Source organism: Temnothorax nylanderi, unplaced genomic scaffold (assembly GCF_030848795.1).
Source record: "Temnothorax nylanderi isolate EJ_2023f unplaced genomic scaffold, tnyl_v1.0 TNYL_tig0110_pilon, whole genome shotgun sequence".
Lineage (NCBI taxonomy): Eukaryota > Metazoa > Arthropoda > Insecta > Hymenoptera > Formicidae > Temnothorax > Temnothorax nylanderi.
The window spans coordinates 265,554-291,106 of NW_027249172.1; the positions used below are offsets into that span (position 1 = coordinate 265,554).

General features: G+C 37.5%; 3 protein-coding genes across 17 annotated transcripts in view; 1 reads left to right on the plus strand and 2 right to left on the minus strand.

The window, feature by feature from the left end:
• Positions 1 to 44: 44 nt before the first annotated feature.
• LOC139776042 (uncharacterized) lies at positions 45 to 5,822 on the minus strand. Of its 7 annotated transcripts, none has more exons than XM_071712467.1 (5): positions 5,159 to 5,781; positions 4,776 to 4,884; positions 3,765 to 4,136; positions 3,484 to 3,686; positions 45 to 3,337 (listed from the first exon to the last, which is right to left on the minus strand). In XM_071712467.1, the coding sequence occupies exons 2-5, from the start codon at positions 4,877 to 4,879 to the stop codon at positions 774 to 776; spliced, it is 3,243 nt and encodes a 1,080-aa protein (XP_071568568.1). In that variant the 5' UTR covers positions 4,880 to 4,884; positions 5,159 to 5,781; the 3' UTR covers positions 45 to 773. The 7 variants fall into 7 exon arrangements, with proteins under 7 accessions (XP_071568568.1, XP_071568564.1, XP_071568570.1 ...); XM_071712463.1 differs by having other exon boundaries at positions 5,062 to 5,781; XM_071712469.1 differs by having other exon boundaries at positions 5,399 to 5,780.
• A 1,002-nt stretch (positions 5,823 to 6,824) lies between these two features.
• On the plus strand, positions 6,825 to 17,168 carry LOC139776030 (sodium-independent sulfate anion transporter). Of its 6 annotated transcripts, XM_071712441.1 has the most exons (12): positions 6,825 to 7,084; positions 7,219 to 7,442; positions 7,612 to 9,023; positions 9,308 to 9,533; positions 13,523 to 13,744; positions 13,934 to 14,129; positions 14,418 to 14,638; positions 14,722 to 15,286; positions 15,361 to 15,587; positions 15,801 to 15,974; positions 16,358 to 16,520; positions 16,848 to 17,168. In XM_071712441.1, the coding sequence occupies exons 5-12, from the start codon at positions 13,538 to 13,540 to the stop codon at positions 17,000 to 17,002; spliced, it is 1,908 nt and encodes a 635-aa protein (XP_071568542.1). In that variant the 5' UTR covers positions 6,825 to 7,084; positions 7,219 to 7,442; positions 7,612 to 9,023; positions 9,308 to 9,533; positions 13,523 to 13,537; the 3' UTR covers positions 17,003 to 17,168. The 6 variants fall into 6 exon arrangements, with proteins under 6 accessions (XP_071568542.1, XP_071568539.1, XP_071568541.1 ...); XM_071712438.1 differs by lacking the exons at positions 7,219 to 7,442; positions 7,612 to 9,023 and having other exon boundaries at positions 9,308 to 9,540; XM_071712440.1 differs by lacking the exons at positions 7,219 to 7,442; positions 7,612 to 9,023 and having other exon boundaries at positions 13,484 to 13,744.
• Positions 17,077 to 25,553, minus strand: part of Mwh (multiple wing hairs) — a 65,813-nt gene continuing 57,336 nt past the window's right edge. For all 4 annotated transcript variants that reach the window (XM_071712433.1, XM_071712435.1, XM_071712434.1 and 1 more), the window contains 3 exons: positions 22,944 to 23,235; positions 21,002 to 21,220; positions 17,077 to 20,459 (listed from right to left, as the gene is read on the minus strand). In XM_071712433.1, coding sequence (XP_071568534.1) covers positions 18,015 to 20,459; positions 21,002 to 21,220; positions 22,944 to 23,235 — 2,956 coding nt within the window. In that variant the 3' untranslated portion in view covers positions 17,077 to 18,014. The remainder of the gene's footprint in view (positions 20,460 to 21,001; positions 21,221 to 22,943; positions 23,236 to 25,553) is intronic.

Genomic DNA, 25,553 nt, shown 5'->3' on the forward strand with positions numbered 1-25,553 from the left:
TATTAAAGAATTAACGATGTAATGTAAATTAATCAATGTAGAAATATCAAAATGTATTGTATTTATTTCATAAAACCAGTCCAGAAAAAATAAACTATATCATCTCTATTAACAATACAATTTGAACACAAAAATAAGATAGAAAAATAAGGTAGAATATATAGTTTTCTGAAACATTTTATCTTAAAATTATAATAAATCAAACATGAGAAAATCTTACATGCTAAATATTTGTTGAACATTTCTCGCAATTGATATGTTTCGAACTTTTACATATCTCGCGATTCGTAACTGAACTACTCATCTGTGAAAACTTACAGATTTAAACAGAACTTATATATATTTATGAATAGTATTAAGCTCTATAAAGATTTAAAGCGAGTCTTTAAGTGCAAGGTGAGCACCATTTTGGGTTACCCGATATCACAATAGGATATGAATCTAAACTTAATAATACATATACATTTAGTTTTCTTGGCAATTGCGATATAGTAGAAATTTTCTATTTTAATAACTGATTGTTATATAAAAAACGTAATATTTTTCGAGATATCAAAAGATAGAAAAGGAGATAGTAAATAATTATTTATAGTAGATCAGAGTAATAATGTAGGAGCAGTCTTATCGAACAATTTGGAAAACTTTACTATTGATTTTCTTAATTAGATTATCATCATTATCAGATTTATAAGAGGTAAAAAAAATATTTAAAAAATTTTTTGAATGTGTACCCGTATTTTATATAACTTACTCTCGGTTTAGATCTAACATTTTTATGTTCTCTTGGTTTTGTATGTACCGCGGCCGATACTAACAGGATATGTATATTCCTTCGGGAAATCTTGAAAAGTCGTATTTCTACGGAAACCGCCTCTTGGGAAGGAGGATGGCGGACGATACCCCGAATTCGGTTTCATTCTGAACTCCGGTTTAAACACACGTGTCGCAAACTGATCAGTCTTATTTGAAAGACTGATATTTTCCGTTACAAATTCTTTCGGGGATATTATTGGGGGGATGTCTTCCGGCGATCCATTGTCATCAGAAGCGAAATCTTGATTCCTTTTCATGTAATTCGACACATTTTGCCTATAATGTCTCTGATTTGGCGGACAATACGGTGCGTTGTACTGATTTATACCTGTCGCAGGCATGACATTCATACATTGTTGCGATCTCGAATACGAAACTGGTGGTATGTATTGAGGAACATCGTAAACTGCTCGATTGTCTTGATACTTCTTGTAATAATAATTGGATTTTACTGGAACGTTATCGGCAGTACTTCTCTGCGCTTGTACAGCGCAGGTATTCGTATCATACGTATCTCTAACATAGCTATTCATTTGCGCGTAAGGATTATGTTTTTGCTGCTGGTCATGCACGTTGTTGAAATTATTCGGTTGATCACTAGGTTGAGAAAACGTGGTATAATTCGCGCATGGCGAATTATACAGAACAGGCATTGCATACTGCAACTGTGAATTCCATGTTTGCATATACGGCGCGTACATAACTGGATGTGAGACATAATCCACCGTATGCGCATTGTTGAAGTCGTCAAGACCAAAAGCTGCGGGATTGTAAACGTGCATCATTGCAGGCTGCGCTGCAATATACGGATGCTCAACGTGGAAACCGTCTTGCACCGAGGTACTCCACCTAGCCTGATTAGTTTGACATGGTGATAAAGAATGACCGGGATAATCTGAAGCCATAACGGGTCTCTGCTGTACGTTCGGTCCGTATCTGTAAAGTACATTTGAATTTTCTCTATTATTACTCATCGTAGTTTCCAGCGTAGACGTAGCGGTGACATTGTTGTCGTTGGATATTGGTGCGTCGTACTCGTATGGCAACGCGCTGAAAGTATTTGGAATCTGCGACAGCCGCATCGCGTCGCTAACCGAAAATTGTTGATCATAAAACTTGCTGCCATTCAGTTCCCACGGCGACATCTGCCTCGTTGGATTTCCTGCTTGAGTGAAAGTCTGTTGCGTATTAAGATGCATATTTTGAATAGACTGCTGTACACTCATAACTGTCGCGCCTTTTTGCGCAGCATTATCAGACGGTTGATTCCAAATAGCTTGACCGCTCTCAAATTGATTTACATCATTCGTGCGTTGCATATTTTCTAACTTTACCGAATACTGATGTGTCACATCATTGAACTGCGAATTTGTAGAATACTCATCAGAGGTTAAATTAAAGGACGAGTGTTTAAACGAATCTGTTTCTTCATTTTTCGTATCTCTATGTTGCTGATCAATACTTTCGACTTTTAAGATATCACTCGTTTCTACGCGACACTGTTGTGCTTCTGACGTTGTAAGTTCTTGTTCCGGATGAGCAACACTTGAATTCGTATTTTCCTTACTTTGTGTCTCCACTTTTACAGGTTTTATATCCTTTCTATCGTTAAACGCTAAATCGATACATTCACTTGTCGATTTTACATTTATCGGTTGAATTATTTCTTTCTTCTGCTTTGCGCAATTCTCCAAATTGCTTGTGTTAGGTTCTTCAGTCCCTGTATCTGATTTTATAAATGTATTAACAGGTGTGTGCTCTCGCTTCGGAATTCTACGTTCAGCACCGCCATTACGATCCCTATCAAACTTTGGATTAGTGTACGCATACGACGGATTTCTTCCATACGCAGCATGTCTCGGAATATTTTGCGTCGGCCTCGAGAACGCCGAATTTTTATACTGCGCGACAAATGTAGTATTTTTTCTACAATCAATACTGCGATTTGCTCTTTGATCGCTTTGAGCATTTTTTTCACAAACAATCTTCTCATTTTTCCTTTCAGTTTCATTTAATGGCGAATCGACATTTTCGGGCGTATGTGCCGCTTTCTCCGTTTTATTTTTATCATCAGAGAAGTTAGATGTATTCTTTCTGAGAGAATCTTGACCTTTTGATTTCGATGCAAATTGTTTCGGCGTTGTTTGTTGCAGTTTCTGTGAAGCTTTATCTCTGTTTAAATTTTTATTGTGACATGTCGTGTCAGCTGTCTCGACACCTGTTTTCACCACGTTTGGTTTCCCAGCAGCATTTTTCGTCTCCTTTTCTATTGCATTTCTTGGGACATTACGTTGTTTTACAAATTCTTGTCTTCTTACGATAGTATTTTTTGTATTATTTTGTTTGTTATTAAAGTGATCCCTTCCAATTTTATCAGGGGTGCTCAGTGATTTCGATGAATTGGAAACTGCTTTCTTGGAATCGTTACTAGGACTGGAAAACTTTTCATTGTCTTTGGCTAAATTTGTATTACTGCCAGTCTTAATACCCATTTTTGTTATATTACTTGTTCTTACTTGCACATCTGAAAATGGAATAAATAATAAATATATATTAGAAATAGATATTACATATCTAATATTACATAAAATTATATGAAACATGTACTTATATGGTATATACTTTACAGATAAAAAAATATGTATATGTATACTTCACATATAAATTTACCTTTATCCTTTGGTTCTGTTGAAGGTTTACTGCTTTCTGTACTAGTTATTTTGCAAGTTGACTTTTGTTTATCGTTTACCTTTGACGTACACGGTGTTATGGATTTGGAATCATTATTATTACCATCGGAATGTATTAATTTCATCTCTTTTGCGCCTCCATCAGTTTTTTGTGAATCGGAAAAACTTTTCGTTGCCGCGTCCCTAATTTATTACAGATATAAAATATCACAACAAAACAGGATATTTAATACAAATAAGTTAGATTCTGTTTATACTTACTGTACAACGTCTTCAGTATTGTTCTCTGATGTACTTGATTGATTTATACAGAACTCAGCCTCCACCTTTGCTGTTACAATACTTTCCACGATGCTCAGCATATCTTCTTCGTTCTTTTGATCAGCTAGCTTATCAGCATTCGGAAACAGATTAGCTGTATCTATATCTTTACTCCACACGTTCTCATCGCTCTCAGGCATTGCATCATCACACAAATGTGTTTTACATGTATCATCTGTTGAGGAATATTTATTGGATTCTCGACTTAAAAGCTTCTTGACTGTTTCTGTCACTGCCAAAACCTCATCTTCTATTTTCTTGTCCTCATCCTGCTTTTGCGCTTGCTTATAGACAACAGCTTTTACCTTTTCGCTGTAATAAAAAGTCAATATAAAAGTAACTTCAAAGCGTAAGACACAGACAAAATGTTACCACATATACCTTTATAGTCCATCCTCTTATATACCAGCTAGTAATAATATATACAAAAATACATATATTAGTAGCAAATTGTAGAAAATGTGCATATACTATTTCAGAGCTATAAGTTATATGGAGATTTAATCTGAGAAACAAGATTCTGATTACATTTTTTAAGCTTAATTAGTCATGATTCTCTAATTTTGCTTCGCAATCAAATGCCCCAATATTTATAACTAAAATATCTTGCACATACATGACAAATGTGTATAAATATGCTGTAACTATAAATTTAATCTACATATGACTTATAACAGTCCTATAATGCACATACTTCCAATAATGTACTTGTACTCGCATATTATTACACAAGACAAGTTACTTTGTCTCTTATATCTTACAAAATTGTTAACAACATCGCAATTGTAGTAAACGCTAATGCTGTAGAAGATACTTAAAAAAAATCAAATTATCAAGATGTAAAATGATCCATGATAAACAAATGTGATTTCATGAAGGCACAAAACAATGTTAATACACAGCACAAAAAATATATATATACTAAGACAAAGAAATAAGGGTTAAACATACGGATTTGCTGAATGAGATGTATTTTTCAGCCATTGCATATTATGTAGCTTGTTGAGTGCCGCCTTCCGCTCTATGTCGGAAGTCTTTTCAACAGTGTTATCCATTATACCTATCACAAATATATTCATGAGACTAAATATTTATGCAATGTGTCCAGCTAAACTTAAATTTACACTTAAAAGACGCTCTTATACCCTCCGCAAATTATTTATGTCCAAAAAGTATTCTGGGTTATAAATAACTCTGGGTTACAAATGACAATAGCAATATGATGAAAATTAATTACTTGTGACTATTATTTTCAATCGCAGCAGTAAATATACAAATTTCTCATGGCTTAATAAAAACTGGCTTATAAAATAACCCAGAATTTCGTATAGTACCAGAGAACAAAATTCTATTCCACGCGTGGCGTTTAGCATCTCGCTATATGTCCCACGAGTATTGGAAGAAAGGAATAATTCGTCCAGAGGATCACAAGGTATTGTTAATACGATATTAGTGACGCAAGAATAACGGCGAGAAATCCGAGTATCAAACCAATCCGCCGATCTCTGCCGAGGGTCGAGCGCACAAGCGAATTTCGGGAAAGCTTCCTGCCAGGCCCCTACAAACTGACCTACTTTTTACACAGATCCTCGGTGTAAATCGGCTCCTAACGTCGTTTTTCCCCCCCCGAATGTAAACACAAACAGCGAGGCAATGTTATGGTTCAACAACGTACACGGCACACAGGCTATCCGGGGAGGAAGGGGAGGTTGCACGTTTTTGAAACGGTAGATTTACGTTACACAGAATGACGAACCGGTATGCCGAGGGCAACGAAATTACAGACCAAGTTATATCGGAATAACAACGCGGGAATGAATCCCTCTTTACGTTACCTTGCCAGATTGTAATATTCACCGAGACGATTGAACGTGGAATTACAGACAGCCCAGCAGTACCGGAAAGAATGTTGCCCCAGCCCTGGTGCAGATACAGACGATACGGACGCCATAAACAGAATTGCCGCAGGAAAATTTCAAAAATTCCACCGCTAGTCGACTGGCTATTTGCCAACTGCGCTGATTGGCTGCCGAAGAGTGGAGTCCTCCGTAGAGTTTTTTCATAGGTGTATCATAAAGCTCGTATTGGCGCGGCCAGCGCGACGGCATCATAAAGGAGGATTCACATTGCGTTGGCGTCCAATCCGACATCCAATAAGAAAATCTATTGTCTAATGTTTATTTCTACCAATGTAGGTTAACTTTAATTTTAATTGGTTTAAACTTTTTATCTTTTCTAATTCAAAAAATTAAAATAAATTAACTTACTTTTTATTTTTTTCTGGGTCTCAAAAAACTAAAATAAGATAAAAATTAATTAAAACCGTGATTAAATTTAATCTACATTGGTAAAAATGGACATAAGAATTAGAGAAAGATAAAAAGTAAAGGCCGTCGCACGTAACAAAGTTTTAGTCATAATCGTAAGGCCGTAAGAAAATAGACCAATCACACTCGATTATTCTTCGAGCTCAAGGAGAATAATTGACTGTGATTGGTTTATTTTCTTAAGCCTTGTGTACACGATACTAGAAATCGGTCCGAGTTTCGGTTTAAGCCAATCAACTTGCAGCTCTTACAGAAAAGCAGCAGTTTCATTGGCTTAAACCGAAACTCGAACCGATTTCTAGTATCGTGTACACAAGGCTTTACGGCCTTACGATTATGACTAAACTTTGTTACGTGCAATGGCCTTAAGTTAAACCGAGATTAAAGTTAATCTATATTAGTAGAAATAAGTATATTAAATTTATCAGTACTACGACCATTCACTACCGCTTATATTCCATCGCAAATTGACGCAAATGACATCCGATCACTCACTTCGTCCACTGAACAATTTATTTCTGATTGGTTGGTCCAGTGGAAGAACTCCAAGCACCGGGGGCTGTGATTGGCTGTGGTCAATCGCAACGTGATCGAACGGGATGCTCCCGTTCTAGTGACGTAACACAGAATGCACTTGCCACTAGTTGGTATCACTTTTCGTTGTTGGCAGTCTTGACTGTGACTCGCCGTTGACAGGTTGACAATTGTGGACGCCGTGACAGGTGCCGGTCGAGGCAGATGTCAATGCGCGTCGATAGTTTCCGCATTTTGGATTAATTTGACAGTAGAACTGTGTAGTTTTTTCAGTGGGACTTTATAACACTTTTATACGCGTAATTTTGTTACATTTTTTATATACGTGAGACGTGAACGTCCTTCGTGCTCCGAATATTGTAGCATATTTCGACGAGATTCTCGGTGGACCAACCTTTCGTAAGTCTAAAAGTTAAATGAAATAAATTATATAGTCTCCATCACACACAAAATACTGTTAATGAACGATTAAATGACTGTATCAATTATTTTCTAATTATTTATACGAGTTTCTGATTAAACGACTGAAGCAGGAACTGGGATCAATTGCTGAAACGAAATGGTTACTTTGTAATGAATGAAATAAATTAAAATCCATTCTTATCACTAGTACAAAGTGAAAAAGAATATGCATTTGTGAACTTGTAAAAATAAACGTTATACAAAGCCAAAAACTGAACTGATTGGCTCCAGAATATATATGTTCAGGAGGATCTTGGTATGGACAGCCATTTCTATGGGAAAAAATTCTTCAAAGGTACAGTTAATACAGTTATTAGAAATGTTGGCGGTTTTAAAACCTTAACTTATTAATTTTTGAAGCCGTCACTCGATTATTGATTTGAGTTTATCATCTTGAAAACAGTCAACCATTCAATCAGATGAATTAATCGGAGATTCTTTTTTTATAATATTTATTTTTGCAGGTGCACATATGTATACATTACTTTCACACCATGTGCTAAAGAAAATGACTGGTATTTTTCTACAGTACAATGTTTAATTTATTTCTTTCTGCCTGCTTGTTACAAAATAATATAGCTATTTGGTTTCAGCAGACTCTTGATGGTTACACTACGTGTCAACTCTAGCTCATGAAGTCATTAAATGCTTTGTTTTAGGAATACCGTGTTTGGGGCAAATTTGCGTTAAAGATATTTATCTTAATTTATTGTAATTTTTGCTGAAAGATAAAAGTACGTACGTGACACAAGTGTTCGATGAAATACTTTGTTTGGAGAGACACGCGAACGTCAATATTATGCTATAGATATGATATGGATATCGTCGAAACGTTTTTGGTATCTTTAACAAAAGTTGTACAAGAGTTTGGAACAATATAGAAGCGTTCACTATGTTTTCAATTAAAATTCGTAAATATTGAAATAATATAGATTAATAATAAGGAAAACTCTGACCAATTTATTTTGAAACACAAATTTTCGTTAGAACAGTAAATTCAACATACTTTGATCGATAATCAATTTAACTTTTTGATGCTAATAGACATTTTAGATCATTGAAAAATTTATTGGGAAAAATATCACTCCAAGATAATAAGTAAAATAAATCAAATAATATGGTATCATTGGTGTTCTAGTTTTTAAATCTCGCAATGCTAAACTATTGTTCGTCATGTATGCTGTGTTAACAGGAGCATATTTTATCCCGAAACAAATTATACTTTCGTATGATAATTACCGGAAAAGTGACATGCATTTAAAGCAAAGAATATTTATACTTTTTCCAACAGGAAGTGAAATAATGAATATAATCAGTGTACTTATCTGCATACTAGTTGTTTACCTCTAAAGCGTCGTCTACAATGGCAGCAGGAGTATGCAGTAAGATGTAAGCAGTAAGCTACTGACCGACCACACAGTTGATTATTCTTGAATTGTAAAAATCCCATTAGTCGATAACTTACTGCTTACGTTTTACTGTATAATCCTGCTGCCATTGTAGACGACGCTTTACAATTGAGTTTTATATCTTATTGCAAATTAATGTACTTTTCACAGATTATATACAAGTGTAGCTCTAACGCTACAAGTTACCGCTATTCTGTGGACTATATTTTAGAATTTTTTGCAAAAGAGAACCGGTTTATTCGGCCAGTACATTTTTCAAGCATATCTAGTAGCATTATACTTTTCTAACAGACATTTTTTTCTCAGAATTTTAAATCCCACAAAGGAGCAAAAAGTAATATTTCTCAGAATTATTGCACGAGGAAGTAAATATATTAGTTTGAGACAATGAGAGAGTAGTAGGTACAAAGTCTCCTCCCTTCGTTCGAGATCAAGGGTTGCTCTCGAGACGATCAGCGATATTCTTGGTACGCGAGAACACGCGCTCTTCGAGCTAATGGACTAAATGCTTGACAATTGCCTCTACATTGCAACGCTTCAAATTGAGTTACTTGTGACCGTTGAATTAATCGTACGATAAATAGCTGGCACGCACGCGACTCGTACGCGATGCATGAGAGGATGCATTACAGCGCGCAGCACTACGATTAGATTACGTGTACCGTCCAGAGGATGCCGCCTTCCTCTTTTATTAGAAAACGACGAGTGGGAAGGGAAACATATTCGTACATTAGGCATATATTTATTCTAGAGGACTCGGTGTACGGGCGGGTCAAGGTTGTATACGCTTTCGAATAGATCTCGGCGCCCCTTTTCCCATCCGGACAATCTGGTGAACACGCAATTCAATGGGTCTCATACGGACGAACGGCGTGTCGCGAGGAATTGCACGAGACGTCTGCATACACACGACGCTCGGATACCGCGCGATGCGCCACGGCCTTTAATCGGAGGAGCGAAATTCTCTCAATTCAGAGGTAAAATGTATGTATGTGTGTGTATGTGTGCGTGCGAAGATGCGTGTGAGATTTATTAATCGCATTTAATTACATAATCAATCGACGTAGGAAACGTCGAAGGCTAGCGCGCCCGTGTGCATTAAGCGGCGCGATCTGCACAAGTTTTTTGTTATCTGGAAAGTATCGCATAAGTCGACCCGGTAATCAATGGTAAACCTGGTCAGCCTTGAAACTCTTTTGAACTCCTTTGAACTCTTACGAAATGAAAGCCACCTGGGCCGCTAATTTATAATTCTCATCTATGACTCTATTTTACAATTTTATATCGCGATAAATGAATGAAAATAAAATAAATAAATAAAATAAGTAACAAATAATTTTTTTTTTTTTTTTAGAAAACCGTAAAGAATCAAATCGAAGCCAGTTATACGAATCTGCAAACGCATATGACTGATATCATGATTATATTACTTATCTATTTCTAATTCCTTATGCAAAAGAAATTAGTTTCGATCTCTATTCGGGTCCTTTTCAGTCAACAAATTAAATATGATAAATTCATTATTTTTATTAAATTTGAAATTAAATTTTACGTTCAGTTTTCAGTTGTGCTATTATTTCATGTATATATATATATATATTTTTTTTTTCTTAAATGCAATTTGATGATTATAAGTATAGACAACGCTAAAACCTTTTAATGGATTTTAACAAATATTCTGACAGGCATAAACGTATCGATTAACGTATTTTTCATGATTCTGTATAAAAAGTGCGAAGGTTAACAGTAACTTTTCCCCAACCGATGTAAGTTCGGCTCGTTATCCGGGTATATAAGGAGCACGGCGAAACACGCGTACTTTCAGTCTGCAGTCCGCTGGAATTTGTAAGCGCGAGAGAGCTTTGCGGTGCATATCAACGGGTTAAAAAATTTAGTAGATAAAGTAGCACGTGCAGCTTCTATGAATTAGAGTGACTTCGCGGAGAAAAAAAAAGAAAAAAGGCAAATACGTGCATGTTCGGCGAAAACCCGTTTCTCTCCCAGTGAAAGTATCCGCCTTTGCACGCACACCGCTCTCCATCATCAATTGATTTATTGTTGCGGTTCCGGTTCCACGTTTTTCGTCCATGGTAAATTTAATCATATCTAGTATATACGCGACGCAACGTAATCTCACGTTTGCGCGAATTATGTTTCAACAATAATTTATATTATCAATAGATGAACACATAATGCGCGAATAATAATACGTATCTTTATTTTTTCCTGGTACAGATAACGTCGTTAACTCATTCAAAGAAATCAGGAAGAATTAATCGCTACGTATATGTCTACATAGCATATTTTTATCTACTTAAAGACAGCAATTAAAACCAAGTCGTTAGATAATTAATTTTAAATAGATATACAGTGCGCTTGATTTAGGTGTATACGTTCAATTATTTCATTAAATAATAGAGTTAAAATAAAATTGTTCAAATGTATAAAAGTTATTTTGTTTGAGAAGATCCAAAGAATGACTTGAACAAAAGTTTTAAATTATTTTTGTTTATGTTTTAATGACAGTTTTATTCTTTTTAATAGAATAAATATCTATTTAATAGGCATCTATTTTATTAGTTTTGTAAGATATTCGACTATCGAAAATTACGTTTTATCGCACATTTTGAATTTGTTATCAAATGTCTTACGAAACTGGAATAAAATAGATATATTATTCTATTAAAAAAAATAAAACTGTCAATATAGAGATCTTTTTAAACAAGATAACTTTAATTCGAAACATTTTTTACAATTATTATTTAAAAAATAATTGAGTATGCACTTCAACCCACACATTGTATAAGCGATTTCATGTTAAGATATACTTACAAGCAAGTATTTTTTATTTTTTCTCAAATTTTTTTGATAGCTTTATACGATATTGAGATTTTTTTTTACATGAAGTTTTAACCACGATAATTTTTAGGACGGCGAATTCTCTTAGTTTACACGGATTTTATAATCACTTCTCTAAAGCCGTTTCAAGTTAGCAAAGGTCAGGTCTTTAATAAAAATAATTTTTAATAAAAAACGATTAAATTATCGGTGATTAAGTTACTTCTGTCAATTGAAAAAGAGACTGCATGCAAAATTCAGATTGAGATTTTTCTATACGTATATAATTACTTATTGTTTTTTGACTATCAAAATCATAAGTTAATTCTTCCGTTTCTTTTGAGCCAATTATTTCATTTTACAAGTTGTTTCAGTTTTTTTTCTTGTGTCGAACATCTAGTTTTATTCAGTATTTTGGACATTCATTATATCTCTTCTCGTTATGTCTTCGATCTGCAAAAACTTTAATGTGTTATCCAACGTTCATCACTCGCACAATTTTCAAAATCGATCCAAATCCATCGTAAAAATGCAAATAGCGAAATAAACTGTGATTGTAAATAATTTTTGATACCGAAAATTGATGTTTTGTGACTTGTGCAGTGTTAACATTGTATTGTGGACAGAAAAATAAGTTAACGGATTAGAAAGATCGACAATTAATTTGAGATATTTATAGTAGGAAAAAAGATGGCCAGATGTTTATTTGAGCCTTTCTTGCATATCCATTTGCGTTTCGTTTTCTTGCGTTTTGTTTTTTATCTGTTCATTGACCTCTTTAACGGTCTGTATATAACTTGGCTGATTCGTTGAATTTCTATTTAAATCTTTAGGAACATATTTTTAATACTTCACATTTTAATATTGTGTAAAAATAGACTTTTTTTAACTTTCTAAATAAACTAAATTTAATATGAACTGAGTAAAATATGAACTGCGAAACTCCGCAATGTTCTTTTCCTGAATTTTGTAATTTCGTGTTTTGTCGGTCATCTTTTTGTTATAACGCATTTTTGTACCTTCTATTCATTGTACAAAGCCTTGCACTTCTATGCCTTTGTATATTCTATTTGATAAGAGTGCAATTATGTAGATACTTTATCATTTCGATAATGGAACGTGTACGATAGAACGTAGACAGGTTTCCTTAAATACGACACTTTTGCATGATATCCGCTAAAATTTATCGTTGAAATAGCGATTAATTAATCAAATGGTTAAACCACGGAATGGTTAGTATATTTATAAAAGAAACGATATATAATTAGTTCAAATTGAAAGTATATCGAGGCTCTCTCTTGAATAAATCAACGTAATAATAGGGAGGCAATAAGAGCCAAGCGCAGTAATTCACGCACAATATTATATATCATAAGTCAATACAAAACTAACGAAATTCGCGGACGGTTCGACTCTTTTTTGGAGTCATCTTCGGCGCAATGTGAACGTTCCAGCGTAGTCAAATTAGATAAAATACAAAAGAAAATGTGTATAAAATACGGATCAATAGTGCGGTCTTTCATACTTGCAGTTGTTTTTCTCATACGCAAAGTTCGACAGGTGTAAATATCGGATCGACACCTGAGAAACAACTGCAAGTATGAAAGACCGCACTATTGATCCGTATTTTATACACATTTTCTTTTGTATTTTATCTAATTTGACTACGTTGTAACGTTCACATTGCGCCGAAGATGACTCCAAAAAGGAATCGAAACGTCCGCGAATTTCGTTAGTTTTGTATTGACTTATAATCATACTATAATATAAAAAGTTTTTGTCTGTCTGTCCGCGAACTACTCATTCGTTAATGGACCGAATCTCAAAGAATTGTATATGAAGTAGGGGTAGAATTTTCCGGGGATTGCCATAAAGTGTATAATTTTTCGTTACCGATCTTTTTGGAAACCGGTTCCAAAATTTTTCTAATTTTTCGGGGATGGCGACGATGAATTTAATTCTTCAGTAATTGACGTATTTTCTTAAAACCAGTGCTATTTTTTTTTAGTTTTCTATGCCAATGTGTTCAGAATGTTCAAAAACGTTGAAAAATCACCTTTTTAAAAAATGTCTGTATGCATGTGTTTAGGTATATATTCCAATGGTTCGTTGTTTTTTGTGCACGAAGCTGGCTTGATCCAGGATGGCTACTGAAGCTGATCACTGGAAGAAAAAAACCTATCTCGATCGGCTGCGCAAATTAGCATCGAGACGCGTGCCGATCCTAGCGTGGTTACCGAAATATAACTCGGAAAAATTCTTCAGCGATGTCATAGCCGGCATAACAGTCGGTCTTACCGTTATGCCACAAGGACTCGCATATGCGACATTGGCTGGTTTGGAACCACAGGTATGTAATACAATCTTACAAATTAAACATTGACTCCCAATTCCATTAGAATTAGATGATATAATAATGATAGATAGTAAGTTTAAATTAATATCTTAATGTTAATGGCAAATATCAATGTTTTTTTTTTCTTATCGACGTTTGTCTCCAATACGAGAACGTGTTATTAATATCGTGTTTTGTTTCCAGTATGGTCTTTACTCGGCGTTTATGGGCGCAATAGTTTACGTAATATTTGGCTCCTGTAAAGACATTACAATCGGCCCTACCGCGCTCATGGCGCTAATGACTCACGACTATGTGGAAGGAAGAAATGCTGATTTCGCCATACTTCTCGCATTCTTATCCGGTTGCCTGCAATTACTAATGGCATGTTTACGTTTAGGTATGCTGACTCAAACGAATAAGAAAATGCTTTATTTTAAGTGAACATCGGATATGCGATAGAAAGTAAAATTTCAAGTGAAAAAATTAAGTATTTCCGTTCAGAAATGCGCGAGGTAAGACTTACGCGAGGTACGCAGGCTACGCGCAAGAGTTACTGGAAGTTTTTAAGATTTCCAAGTAAAGCCAATGCTATTTTGCACATATCCTTGTTACATATTTGAATGGTATCTTTAATAATAAACGGATGTTGTGTATTTGCGTAATATATAAAGATGCAATTTTGTAGGTGTACTTGTAGACTTTATCTCGATACCAGTTACTGTGGGATTTACGTCAGCAACGTCTGTTATAATCGTTGCTTCGCAATTGAAAGGGTTATTAGGTTTAAAAATTTCATCTCAAGGATTTGTGGACACTTCAATTAAAGTCTTCGAAAATATCGGTGACACGAGTCCATGGGATGCTGGGATGAGTATCTCTTGTATCGCAATACTATTGTTGTTTAGGGTAATGAATGAACCTTTATATTCGTTTGATATTTATATTATATCCAATATATTCTCTTGATAAGTACTTTGTACAATTCACAGAAAATGAAGGATGTCAAATTGCACGCCATCGGCAAGAAGTCGACGAATTATCAGCAGATAATCGCGAAAGCGATATGGCTGCTCTCCACGGCGCGGAATGCCATCGTCGTGGTCATTTGCTCCGCTATCGCTTACAAATATGACTCGTCCGAGTCTGGATCTCCGTTTATTCTAACAGGTCCAGTGAGATCTGGTCTTCCGCCCTTCGGCCTGCCACCTTTTTCCACACGAGTGAATAATCAGACTTTCACCTTCACGCAAATGTGCTCCGAATTGGGTACTTCCATAGTATTAGTGCCGATAATAGCTGTGCTCGGCAACGTGGCCATAGCCAAGGCCTTTATGAACGAGGGAAAAGTCGACGCTTCCCAAGAACTCCTGACGCTCGGAATCTGTAACATTCTTGGGTCTTGCGCGAGTTCTATGCCAGTTACAGGATCGTTCAGTAGATCAGCGGTGAATCACGCCAGCGGCGTGAAGACTCCAATGGGTGGATTGTACACCGGAATTCTGATCATACTGGCCCTCAGTCTGCTCACACCGTATTTCTATTTCATCCCGAAAGGTAGGCAAAACACTTTAACGCGCGCAACACATGCAATACCAATTTGGCGTAATTGTTACCCTCTTTTTTTCCAGCTTCATTATCGGCCGTAATCATTTGCGCGGTAATATACATGATCGAGTACGAGGTTGTGAAACTGATGTGGAAATCGAGCAAAAAGGATCTCGTACCGATGTTCGTTACCTTTTTGTTTTGCCTCGTCATTGGTGTGGAATACGGTATTTTATCGGGGGTCGGCATAAATCTTATGTTCCTGCTGTATCCTTCCGCAAGACCTACGGTCCACGTCGACAAGTGCACAGTAGGTAGTAGCAAAACATAAAATTCTAACGAAGGAATCTCTTCTCTCTTTTTCTTCTTCACTACTCTAAATTGTTAATTGTAGAACTGTGAACAAAGGAGCGTTGAACCTGACGCGTACATTGGATTTATTCTTTTCCGAGATATGCGATTTTACGCCTATTACGCGCCTAAATGTTATGTTTCAATGAAACTAATGCCAAATTTGTTATAGACCGATTGTGGTGCTGAGTACCTGCTGGTCACACCAGGAAACAGCTTATATTTCCCAGCTGTCGATTTTATAAAGCAGTCGGTTGGTAATGCTGGCATAAAGCAAGGATCTAGTCAAATACCGGTTGTTGTTGATTGTAGATATATTTTAGGGGCAGACTTTACGGCTGCTAAGGTAATATCTTTTTTTTAGAGAATTGAACATATTCAACACATTCGCTACCACATTAGATTTTGTACCCTCACAGACTACGTTATATCTCTGTCATCTGCTTCGACATAATAATTACTCGATATCATAATCAAAATCTCAGACCACGCATGTTACTTGTACCATAATATTTTCCATATTATTTGATGCACACACATCAACGACTTTATTTTCATAGATTGCACAATTGGCTGTTATATATAATATATATGTGATATCGACATTATATGAGAATCAAGAATGTCGCACATATAAGACACTAATAGCGAATGTGTTAAAATAATATGATTAAACTATAGATCTACTATATAGTGCTGAATTCAAGTATCGCTTCTTTCTCAATTCAGGGTATGAAAACGTTGATCAATGAATTTAGTAGTCGCAAACAGGGATTGTACTTCTACAATCCAAGATCGGATGTGGTTACTGTTTTGAAAGGTGCCTGCGGCGACGAATTCCAGTACGTTTCGACTCAGGAAGAGCTCTCTTATCTGTTATCGACAATTCTAGGTATTCGAATTATTTACCAATCATAAGGTGAAACGATAATAATATGAAGTGTGGTAATTATTTACAAAAGATGATACTTTATCGATTTATAAATACAAGATGTCTGGAAATAAGCGTAATATCTTTCGTGGTCAGATACAGTGGATTAAACTAGATAAAAAAAAGTCCTCTATCGTTTTGCAATTTTTATAATTAATAAAAAATTAAATTCTCAAATGAGTTACGTTTTGTAAATAATTATAACTTATAAGTATTATAATATAAAAATTTTAATAATATATTTTATTTTTATATCTAAGAAAAATTTATCCATTTTCTTATTTTCAGACAAATCTTCACACCAACTTCTTGAGCAAACACATGATAAATTACATGCATCTTTAATGCTAAACAATTCGGAGATGATTCACAGAAATGCGCGTGGTTCCTGCCATGAACTTAGTGAAGTCACTAGTACACTTTTACACGCGACTGCAAGTTGAAATTGAATCTCATTCGATTGAATCTCATTCGATATATTAATTTAAAAAAACAAAAGGTTTTATTAAACAGAATGTTACATAGTTACAATCTTTATTTAAATGATATTAAGCACACAAAACAATAAATTAAAAGCGACGTAGAAATAAAATTATTTCTTAACCTGAAGGTTTTGTTCTTATTTTTGCAATTTAGAAATCATAAATAATCCTGCTGCTTGACCTAAATATTATCATATATCCTAATGTATAATAACTATAAGAATTATTTCAATCTCATCTTCATATTTATATGTACATGTAATGCATAGAAATCTACGAAGTACAGTCTTAGTTGGCACTTGCACTACTATTGCATATATAATCGTTGTTAACAAAGAACCGTATCACACAATGTAGTGAAGGCACACAAGAGTCCATCACCAGAAGAATTATTTGTTGTTATAAAAGAACGTGTATTCGTTGTGTATATTCGATGTAAGTGTAATTGTTACAAGTGTAACGTCGTAATAATACTCAAAAATATTGCACTCAAAATCATTCTCGTTATCCAATCGATTTCTATTTAATAAGAAATAATGTACTCGTGTATCAATCGATAAAATGTATCGATGATATATCTCTCTCTTTTGTGCTTTCTCATACGTCATGGAAATCACAAATCCTCAAACTTACATACTTTGCTGTCGGGCGGCAGAATAAAATTATACTTTTTCACATAAATTTGCCGTGGAATCTAATTTAAAGAATAAAATAATTGATTTTTTGCATTAATTTTCAATACGATGCATATAATACTCTGACATACCTGGAACATTAAAAAAAAATAATTCTATAAAAATGGAACTCTCTTTTTAATATAATTTTACTCCAAAACGTAGTACTAATTAATTTCGTTATCCTTAAATTATACAAGAATTCTTAATTTATATCTGTTCTACATGCGCGATGAAGGCTGTACGAATCGCTTCCACTGGTTCTTTAGAGCTCCATATAAAATTTGTTTTACATGCGTTCAATAAAGACCGGAGACAATATCTGTTACTTTACCACGTTTCCCAATCAACGAAGATGTCGTGTTTCTTCGACTAATTGGATTTTCTTTAATTTGCTGATTTCCCGAATATTTGCCCGCGTTGAAACGACTCTTCCCGAGGCCAAATGTGTCGTACGTTCGTCCAGCAAAAATTCCCGATTCGTTCGGTCTGCCGGAAAATTTGTTGCCGACTTTATCCTTCTGACAAAAGGAATTGTGTCTTACGCCATTCTTCGATAATATCATTGGTGAGTCTTCCGAGCTAGTTTCACCCTTGCTCTTCGCGTAATTTAACTCGTTATGATAATTCCATTTCATTTCGCGATTTCTCTGCTCCTCGTAAAATTCGTCGCTTTTTAATTGCTTATTGTTAATGTGATACAGTTCGTCGTTCTTCAGATGTCTGTTTCTGGAAACGAGATTATCCCGCCTTCCCTGCTGATCCAATTCCGAAGAATTACCGCAGAAATCATCGAGTCTGATCGCTCTCGATCTCAGCTGCTTCTCGTCGCGTGACTTGGCCGCCTTCGACTGACGCTTATCCCCGTTCCACTGATTCTGTTCTTGCGTAATGACAATGTCGACCATCGAATCTAGACCCTCGTCAATCCTGTCCAGAGATTTCGTTATCAGACTGGGAGACTTCGGTGCGTCGATCGATCTCGGTCGCCTCGTGACGACGGGCTTCAGATTGAAGTCCGTGATGTAGAAGAGACCGCTGTCGCTCTCCCCTTTCGACGAGCACTGATCCCTCTTCGGTCCATGATGGGAGATGTGATGGAAGGATTCCGATCTGCGCATCTTAAATCTGGAGGAGTCGATCAGGAGCGACGCCTGCTCCTGTTTCTCCGACTCGTTCGATCTATCATAATTCTGCAAGCTCCGATGATCGTCGAAGGAATTCAAGCTTTCGAACTTTCTGATGCGGCACTCCACTCGGCCCCCCGACCGTCTCGACTGCGGACTGGACACGTTCGATTCGAGATAATCGTGGCTGGCCGAGCGTCGTAGATATTTCCTCTTTTCAATCTCGCTTCTGTACTTGGAGCTGTGCCGATGAATCGTCCGTTGATCGGCCGATCGTCCGGAGGACGTCTCGAATCCCTTGGGAATCGAATCGAGCTGCCTGTAAACGTCGATCTGTCTGCTGATCGGTCTAACGTCCGTGATCTTTGACTTGGAAATCTCGTAGCTTCTTATCGTCTTTCGGTTCTTCGCTTCGTTATCCCCGAAATGACGCAGATCGTCGAGGCTCTTTCCGAGCTTAACGTCGATACGATTCGGACCTATCAGTATAGCGTCGCTCTTGGTGTGCTTCTGCAGTTGATCCTCACCGTTGACGCTCCTTATCTGTCCGTCGTAGATCTGATGCTTGCTGTTGTACTTGAGCTTGGAGGCGCTCAGCAGGGAATCGCTGCCGTCACCCAGGGTCTCCTCCTCGACCTCCTCGTCGTGGGAGTTGTACATCTCTGCGTGATCGGCAAAGTCGCAATGCCTGGCGGCCAGGATGGACAGGCACGGCGGTGCCCTTCGTGGCGGCTGGGGATGTAGAATAGCCGGCACTATCGCCTCCTCCACGTCAGGTCCCCTCACGACGATCTTCACGCTGCCCTCCATCGACGACTTCGACGTTTTGCGCGGCCCACCGGGACTCGATCTCTTCGTGCCGTCCGAGTCCGTGCTGTAGTCTTGTTCGTTGCCGAAGTAGGTCACCTGCTCGCCCTTCAGCTGATTTTGAAACGCGTTCGAGCCCGCGTTCGGTTTCAGCTTCAAATCTATCTTGGATACTTTATCATAGATATAACTCTCAGAATGGTTCAAGGAGACTTTGGAATTCGATCGGTATAATTCGTTTTTGTCCGATTTCTGGTCGTTGCGGACGACTTCTTGATCGTTATTAGGACGACGGTTCAGTTCCTGAGTTTTATCGCTGAATTCCTCCTCGGCGTCCTTCACTATGATCCTCAGCTCCTCGATCACGTCGTCTATCGTTGTCTCCTGATCGTTGCTCTGCGTAGGTGAAGCCTTCTGCCGATTGGTTCTCGCCTGATGCGCCTTCGTGTCTTCAGGGCTGCTGGATCTCTCCGAGGAGCTGATACCCTCGTCCTCCGCGTTCGAGGATACTTTCGGGCTTTTAGCGGAAATGAGAATCGTCGGCGAGGATTTATCTCGCTCCCCCACGTTGAGGTCATTCTGTTTCTCGAGCTGCATCTGCAGAAGCGACACCTTCTTGCTGAGTATCCTGCAGGTTTCTTCCGCGCGCGTCACCCTGCGCTGCAGAGCGTCCACGTCGACGCAGTTGTGCGTCCATTTCTGAACTTCCTTGTGCAGTAAATCAGTTAAAGCGTCCTCCTCGCGTCCGTCGAATTCCCTCAGCCATTCCTGAAGTACCTGCGGCTCTAAGCCAGCTTCGCAGGCCTCAGCCTAAAAGAAAGCGAAATATTTGCGTTCCGATATACGGAAATAAGAGGCGAATCTTATAAAATAACGTATGTATCTTTTTTTTTATACTAACGATTATATTAAGACAAATATTGGTAAACATATTATCGTTATAGACATCACATTATATTATATACATGCGTGCACATTAAAATAACCATGCTACAATCATATCATTATACATATTTCGTTTAATTATTTTTAAAGACCTTTGTGATGTGTCGCCGAATATGAAAATAGGATTTAAAAAAACAAAAAAATTTTTTTAATGCACAAAATAAGATTTTTAATCTTAAATTGTGAATTACGGGATTTTTGTGGGGTCGCTGAACACGAAAATAAAAATAAAATCTAAAAAGCCCAAAATTACATAGATTTAAAAGTTTCCAGCTTACAAAATAACAGCTGTTTGATTTCCCGATTGTTACTGTTCATTGAACGTGAAGGGGTTCGACAAAAGTATCAAAATAAATGTATCGAGTGGCGGACAGGGCGGACACAATTATTTTTATCGTGTATCTTACCTGGATATATAGCTTGGTTTGTGTGCGGGGTGCAGATTTTAGAAAAGCGTTCAGAAACGAAACTCCTGCGACCCTCAACGCGATAGCCGCCCTCGGAGCTAAAAGAGCGCCCGCTAAAAATCGAAATCTCCCACCTTCCCCGTATTTGAGTCTCAGAGTTGACACCGCTTCCGAAACAGCCGCGTGTCCACCTGGTGCTTGGCACACTTTCGTCAGGAGCTGCAAAAGCAATTAAACGCAATTCCGTTAAACGAAATAAAATGCAATACAGAAGATGTAATATTGAGGACTCGCGATGCGTGTTTGCCGAAGAGAAAGAACGAATGTGTTGAGAATTCACGTGGGAGATATTTGCAAAACCGATTTGGAACCTGATTGTTTCTTACTTCGTCGCTATAAACGGATATTCTTTTAATATTTATTATACACACCCAGTAAAAAAAACTTTTATATAAAAACATACAATTATATATTATATATAAAATATGTCTATATATATTTTCTTTTTCTTATATAATTTCTGCCCATATATATAGGAAGAATAATAAAAAAATAATTAGAAAAATAACTTTCACATTGTTTTTTTACATAAAGTAAAATTGCGATTGGATTATACAATCTTCTATATATAATCATGTTTTATATACAATTATTACATTTATATACGATTAGAAATGGAAAATGTTTTCTCATTTCCTCAAACTTCACTTTTTATTTAAAAAAAATAATACGAAAGTTATTCTCTTAATTATTTTTTAATTCTTCTTCTTATTATTTTTCCCGTATATACGAACAGAGATTATACAAAAGAAAGAAAACATGTATGGACATATCTATATTTATACATGTTTTTATATGAAAGATTTGTTACCGGGCAGTTTTACCAGAATTCGTGATCACGTGCCATGGAAGTAACTGTCCGCCTCAGCTGGAACGAACCTGAGGCTGATCGTATCGCGCGATATCCGCTTGCACAAGGTGCACGTCCCGAGTCCCGACCCCGACAGTCAGGAAGATTAAAAAAAGAAGACGGTCCAGCGTCATCCGCGTGACATGCGCGTTTAAGTTTGTAAACGAAGTCAACGCTCTCGATCGAATAACACTCAGCGGATGAGCGATAAAAACTGGTTTCGTCGGTGAGCACCTTCGAAATAACGGCGTCACTGCCCGTCGAGCGTATCGCTCCGCGCGCTCGAAACATGCGTTTACGACCCCGTCCTGACGACTTGAAAAAAAAATTAAGCCCGAACGACCGAGAGTATTAACTTATTGCACAAGACTATTGACCCACTGGCCACGTCGTTCCGCGGTAACTTCTTTATTTCCTTGATGTGTAAAGGCTTCATCGCTTTTGCGATAAGTATATCGAGTTACTGTTAGCATTGATATCTTTAGCCGCAATTCGCATTGAGGTGTGAACACCCCGAGTGGCGGAGTGATGCTAAAAGATGACACAATGACCAAAGTAGACCGCTACATCGTCTTTCGACGTCACTCCGCTATTCGAGACGAGCAGTATTCCGCTTTCGTAAAAATTAAAAGCGAAATATCAAATATATATAATTGTATTGAATGAAATATATAATTAACGCACAGGTAGTTTTTAATCAATCCAACTCAACTGTGTGATTAAAACCACACTGAGTGATTTTAATTCAATAAATGTGGCCAGTTGATTAAAAACTGCCTGCGTTAATTATATTTACTGGCGAAGCAAAGTCATTGTTTTTGATGTATAATTAAATTGATTATATTATTTATATTATGCTTGGCAAAAATATATTGGATCTGGAGATGCAAACTGAACATCTCAGGAAACGATCTGCAATATCGTGGAAGGGGACAGAGAGTCTCGCGTTGACAGCGTTCGCGCGACACGCAGTGGCTCTATAACCGATTCTTTTTATCTAACGGTACCGCGAGCGGAAGTGGCGATTGTTACCTGAAGAGCCAGAACTCTGGACCGGTTCAGACTACTGGTCAGACAGACTGCGAGAGCCAAGAGCCCGGGTTGCGCCTGCACTAGTAACCGTGGCGCATCGGCGCATCGTTCGCCGCACGCCGCTAAACATTCCACGCAGCCCAATTCGTCCAGGGCAGCCCTTCTGGTGCCGATCCTAGGTCCGGTCTGTCCCGAAATCGGCGGTGAACTTTGGGCCAGTTGAACGCCGCGCAAGGTCTCCAGCAGCAAGGTGATTCCATCCGCAGGCGGCGAGGCGAACTCCTGCACGAAGCTGAAAAGGAAAATCAGATGTGTGGTCAAAAATCTCCGACATCTCAACAATTGTAACAATTATAACAAATCTCCATCTTCTTAACGTCCCTATTCTTAACACTTCCACATTCTTAACGTTTATGCTGCTTTTTTATTACTTTACTACGTGACTTTATAATAGTGTAACTATATGTATGTGAAATGGGAAAACAAGTAAAAAGAACAAGGATACTCTTAGTAATCTATGATTTTACTTGTCACATAAGTACAAGTCTGGGAATAAAGTCACCGATATATATATGCGCGTTAAAATAAAATGGATCTTTAGAAAGTCAAAATTTAAGAAACTGTAATTTCTAGAATTGAGAAAAGAAAACAAACAATCATTTCGAAACGTAAATCAGACTCAATGTTTGCCAATTTAGAAAATTCTCGCCTTGTTGTCGCATATCCAAAGGTTTGTTCTCCGCAACTGAATTTTTTGGACTTGTAATTTTTTCTCTTTTTCTCTCAAATGTCCAGTTTACCCGCCTATTTCATTTTAAATGCAGAAAGTATGTAACTACAAAAAAACAGATCTATAATAATAAGCGTCATGCGACTCGTAGCGACGAGGCGAGAATTTCTAAACCGTAGAAAACCTGTTCGATGTTGGAAAATATATACAAACGGAATATATACGGAGCGACTCCGGTCGTTCTGCAAATTTGAACCGCGATTCTGCCACTGAGCGTACACCATTTCAGATATTACATGTTTACGGCTAAGGGGACTTCTCGTCTAAACTTAAACATACCGGTAGTTACGCCAATGAATACTGGTTGTAATAACATTCTTATCCTACGGACAAAAATCGTCGCGTAAGCGTTGAAGATATTAAAATACAAAGAAAAAAGCTAGTAATTACATAATTACGGAGCTTCTCGCTCGGCAAGAAAACCGATCCGGTTTATGCGCGTGCAGCTCAGCGAGTTTTTTTTCCCCCCCGAGATTGTCACCACGAGAGCGAAGAGGGCGACTTCGTGATTGGACGGAGGAATCGATCATCATCGATTCCTGAATATATTAACAAAGACATTACAAGAGAGACCTGTGTCCGAGCCGCCGCGGGGATAGCCTTCTCATCACGCACGACTCGGTAAGAATCCGAGTATCGCTTATTCGAAGGTACTATAATTCATATTTACACCATGCGGATAAAGACCTTCCTCCTCCTCTGTGTATTATCTCTCTACAAGACTCATCTCGCTCGGTTAAAACGAACGAGACAAATTTTATCATCGAACAATTAGTATTTCAAAGCTAATCGTCGATAAAAGGCTCGACGACACGTGATCCTTCATCGATCCGACGTTTTTAACTCGACATGTCATAAATCGAGCTTTTACTAGCGTATCTCCGATCCGATCGATCCGAGTGTCCTTTTGCGAAAGTCTTCGGGATTCAGCCCAGGAGAGCACACTACGCGGAGACGGTTTCCCTTTACAATTACCCGCAAACGCCTTAAGGTAAACAGGTGTGAGGACGGGAAAGTACACGTTATACCTGTCACGCGGTGACAAGTCCATACGCGCGCGAGTACTCGCGATCCTTTTTTTTTCCGATTTTGTGGAAACGATGCGCATCGAATCTATCGTAATTGCTAAGGTTTTTTCCAACTTCCTCCGATCGGTTTAATTTCCTTAATCGCGCGGCTGCTTGGTAGACACGCGATGGCGTAATAAAAGAGATGGCATCGAGAGGAGATGGCCTCGTCTTCGTGCGTTTTACGAGAATTCGTGTTGAATTGTACGTATCAAAGTTCAGGCTGTCCGGGCACTCTGTGAAAACAATCGTATAATGAAAATCTCTATCATTCATTGAGAGACTGCAGATTATCTTTTCTCCTCAGGCGAATAAAATGCATTCTAATTCTCACGAACACAATTCCTCTTTATTTCTTCGAGGAATATCGTGCTGAAAGAAAAATTTAGTCTTATTCATTCGTTCAAAAATGTTCCATCGAGAATAACAAATTTGATCGCGAGGCATTTTACGTGTTTCACGCTGTACCAAATTTAGCATGAGCGTCCCGTTGCATTGTCAAGCGTTCAGGACCAAAGAAGGACCATTCCTGGCCTCGCGTGCCATTTATAGTCTCGGAAACGTTGCGCAACATTCCGTTATTCGCCAACACGTAGCGGCGAACGAGGGAGAAAGAAAATGATAAGCATAAACCGTAAATTTAAGAACCGCCATGGCCGATCGACATGTTTTTCGGCTAATAAGAAGCTGCGAGATCCTGTGATTACCAATTGAAGGTAGAAATGGGCAACAAGTCATTCATTTCGTGTCTCT

Bases quoted from the DNA above. Each gene is read 5' to 3' on its own strand.
- LOC139776042 (XM_071712463.1), bottom strand. From the start codon at position 5,197: ATGCTAAACGCCACGCGTGGAATAGAATTTTGTTCTCTGGTACTATAC. The intron at 4,885-5,061 runs GTAATTAATTTT...TATTTGTGATAG, and splicing joins ATTGAAAATAATAGTCACAA to GTATAATGGATAACACTGTT. The intron at 3,338-3,483 runs GTAAATTTATAT...TTCCATTTTCAG, and splicing joins AACAGAACCAAAGGATAAAG to ATGTGCAAGTAAGAACAAGT.
- LOC139776030 (XM_071712441.1), top strand. From the start codon at position 13,538: ATGGCTACTGAAGCTGATCACTGGAAGAAAAAAACCTATCTCGATCGG. The intron at 14,639-14,721 runs GTAATGAATGAA...TACAATTCACAG, and splicing joins CAATACTATTGTTGTTTAGG to AAAATGAAGGATGTCAAATT. The intron at 16,521-16,847 runs GTATTCGAATTA...TCTTATTTTCAG, and splicing joins TCTGTTATCGACAATTCTAG to ACAAATCTTCACACCAACTT.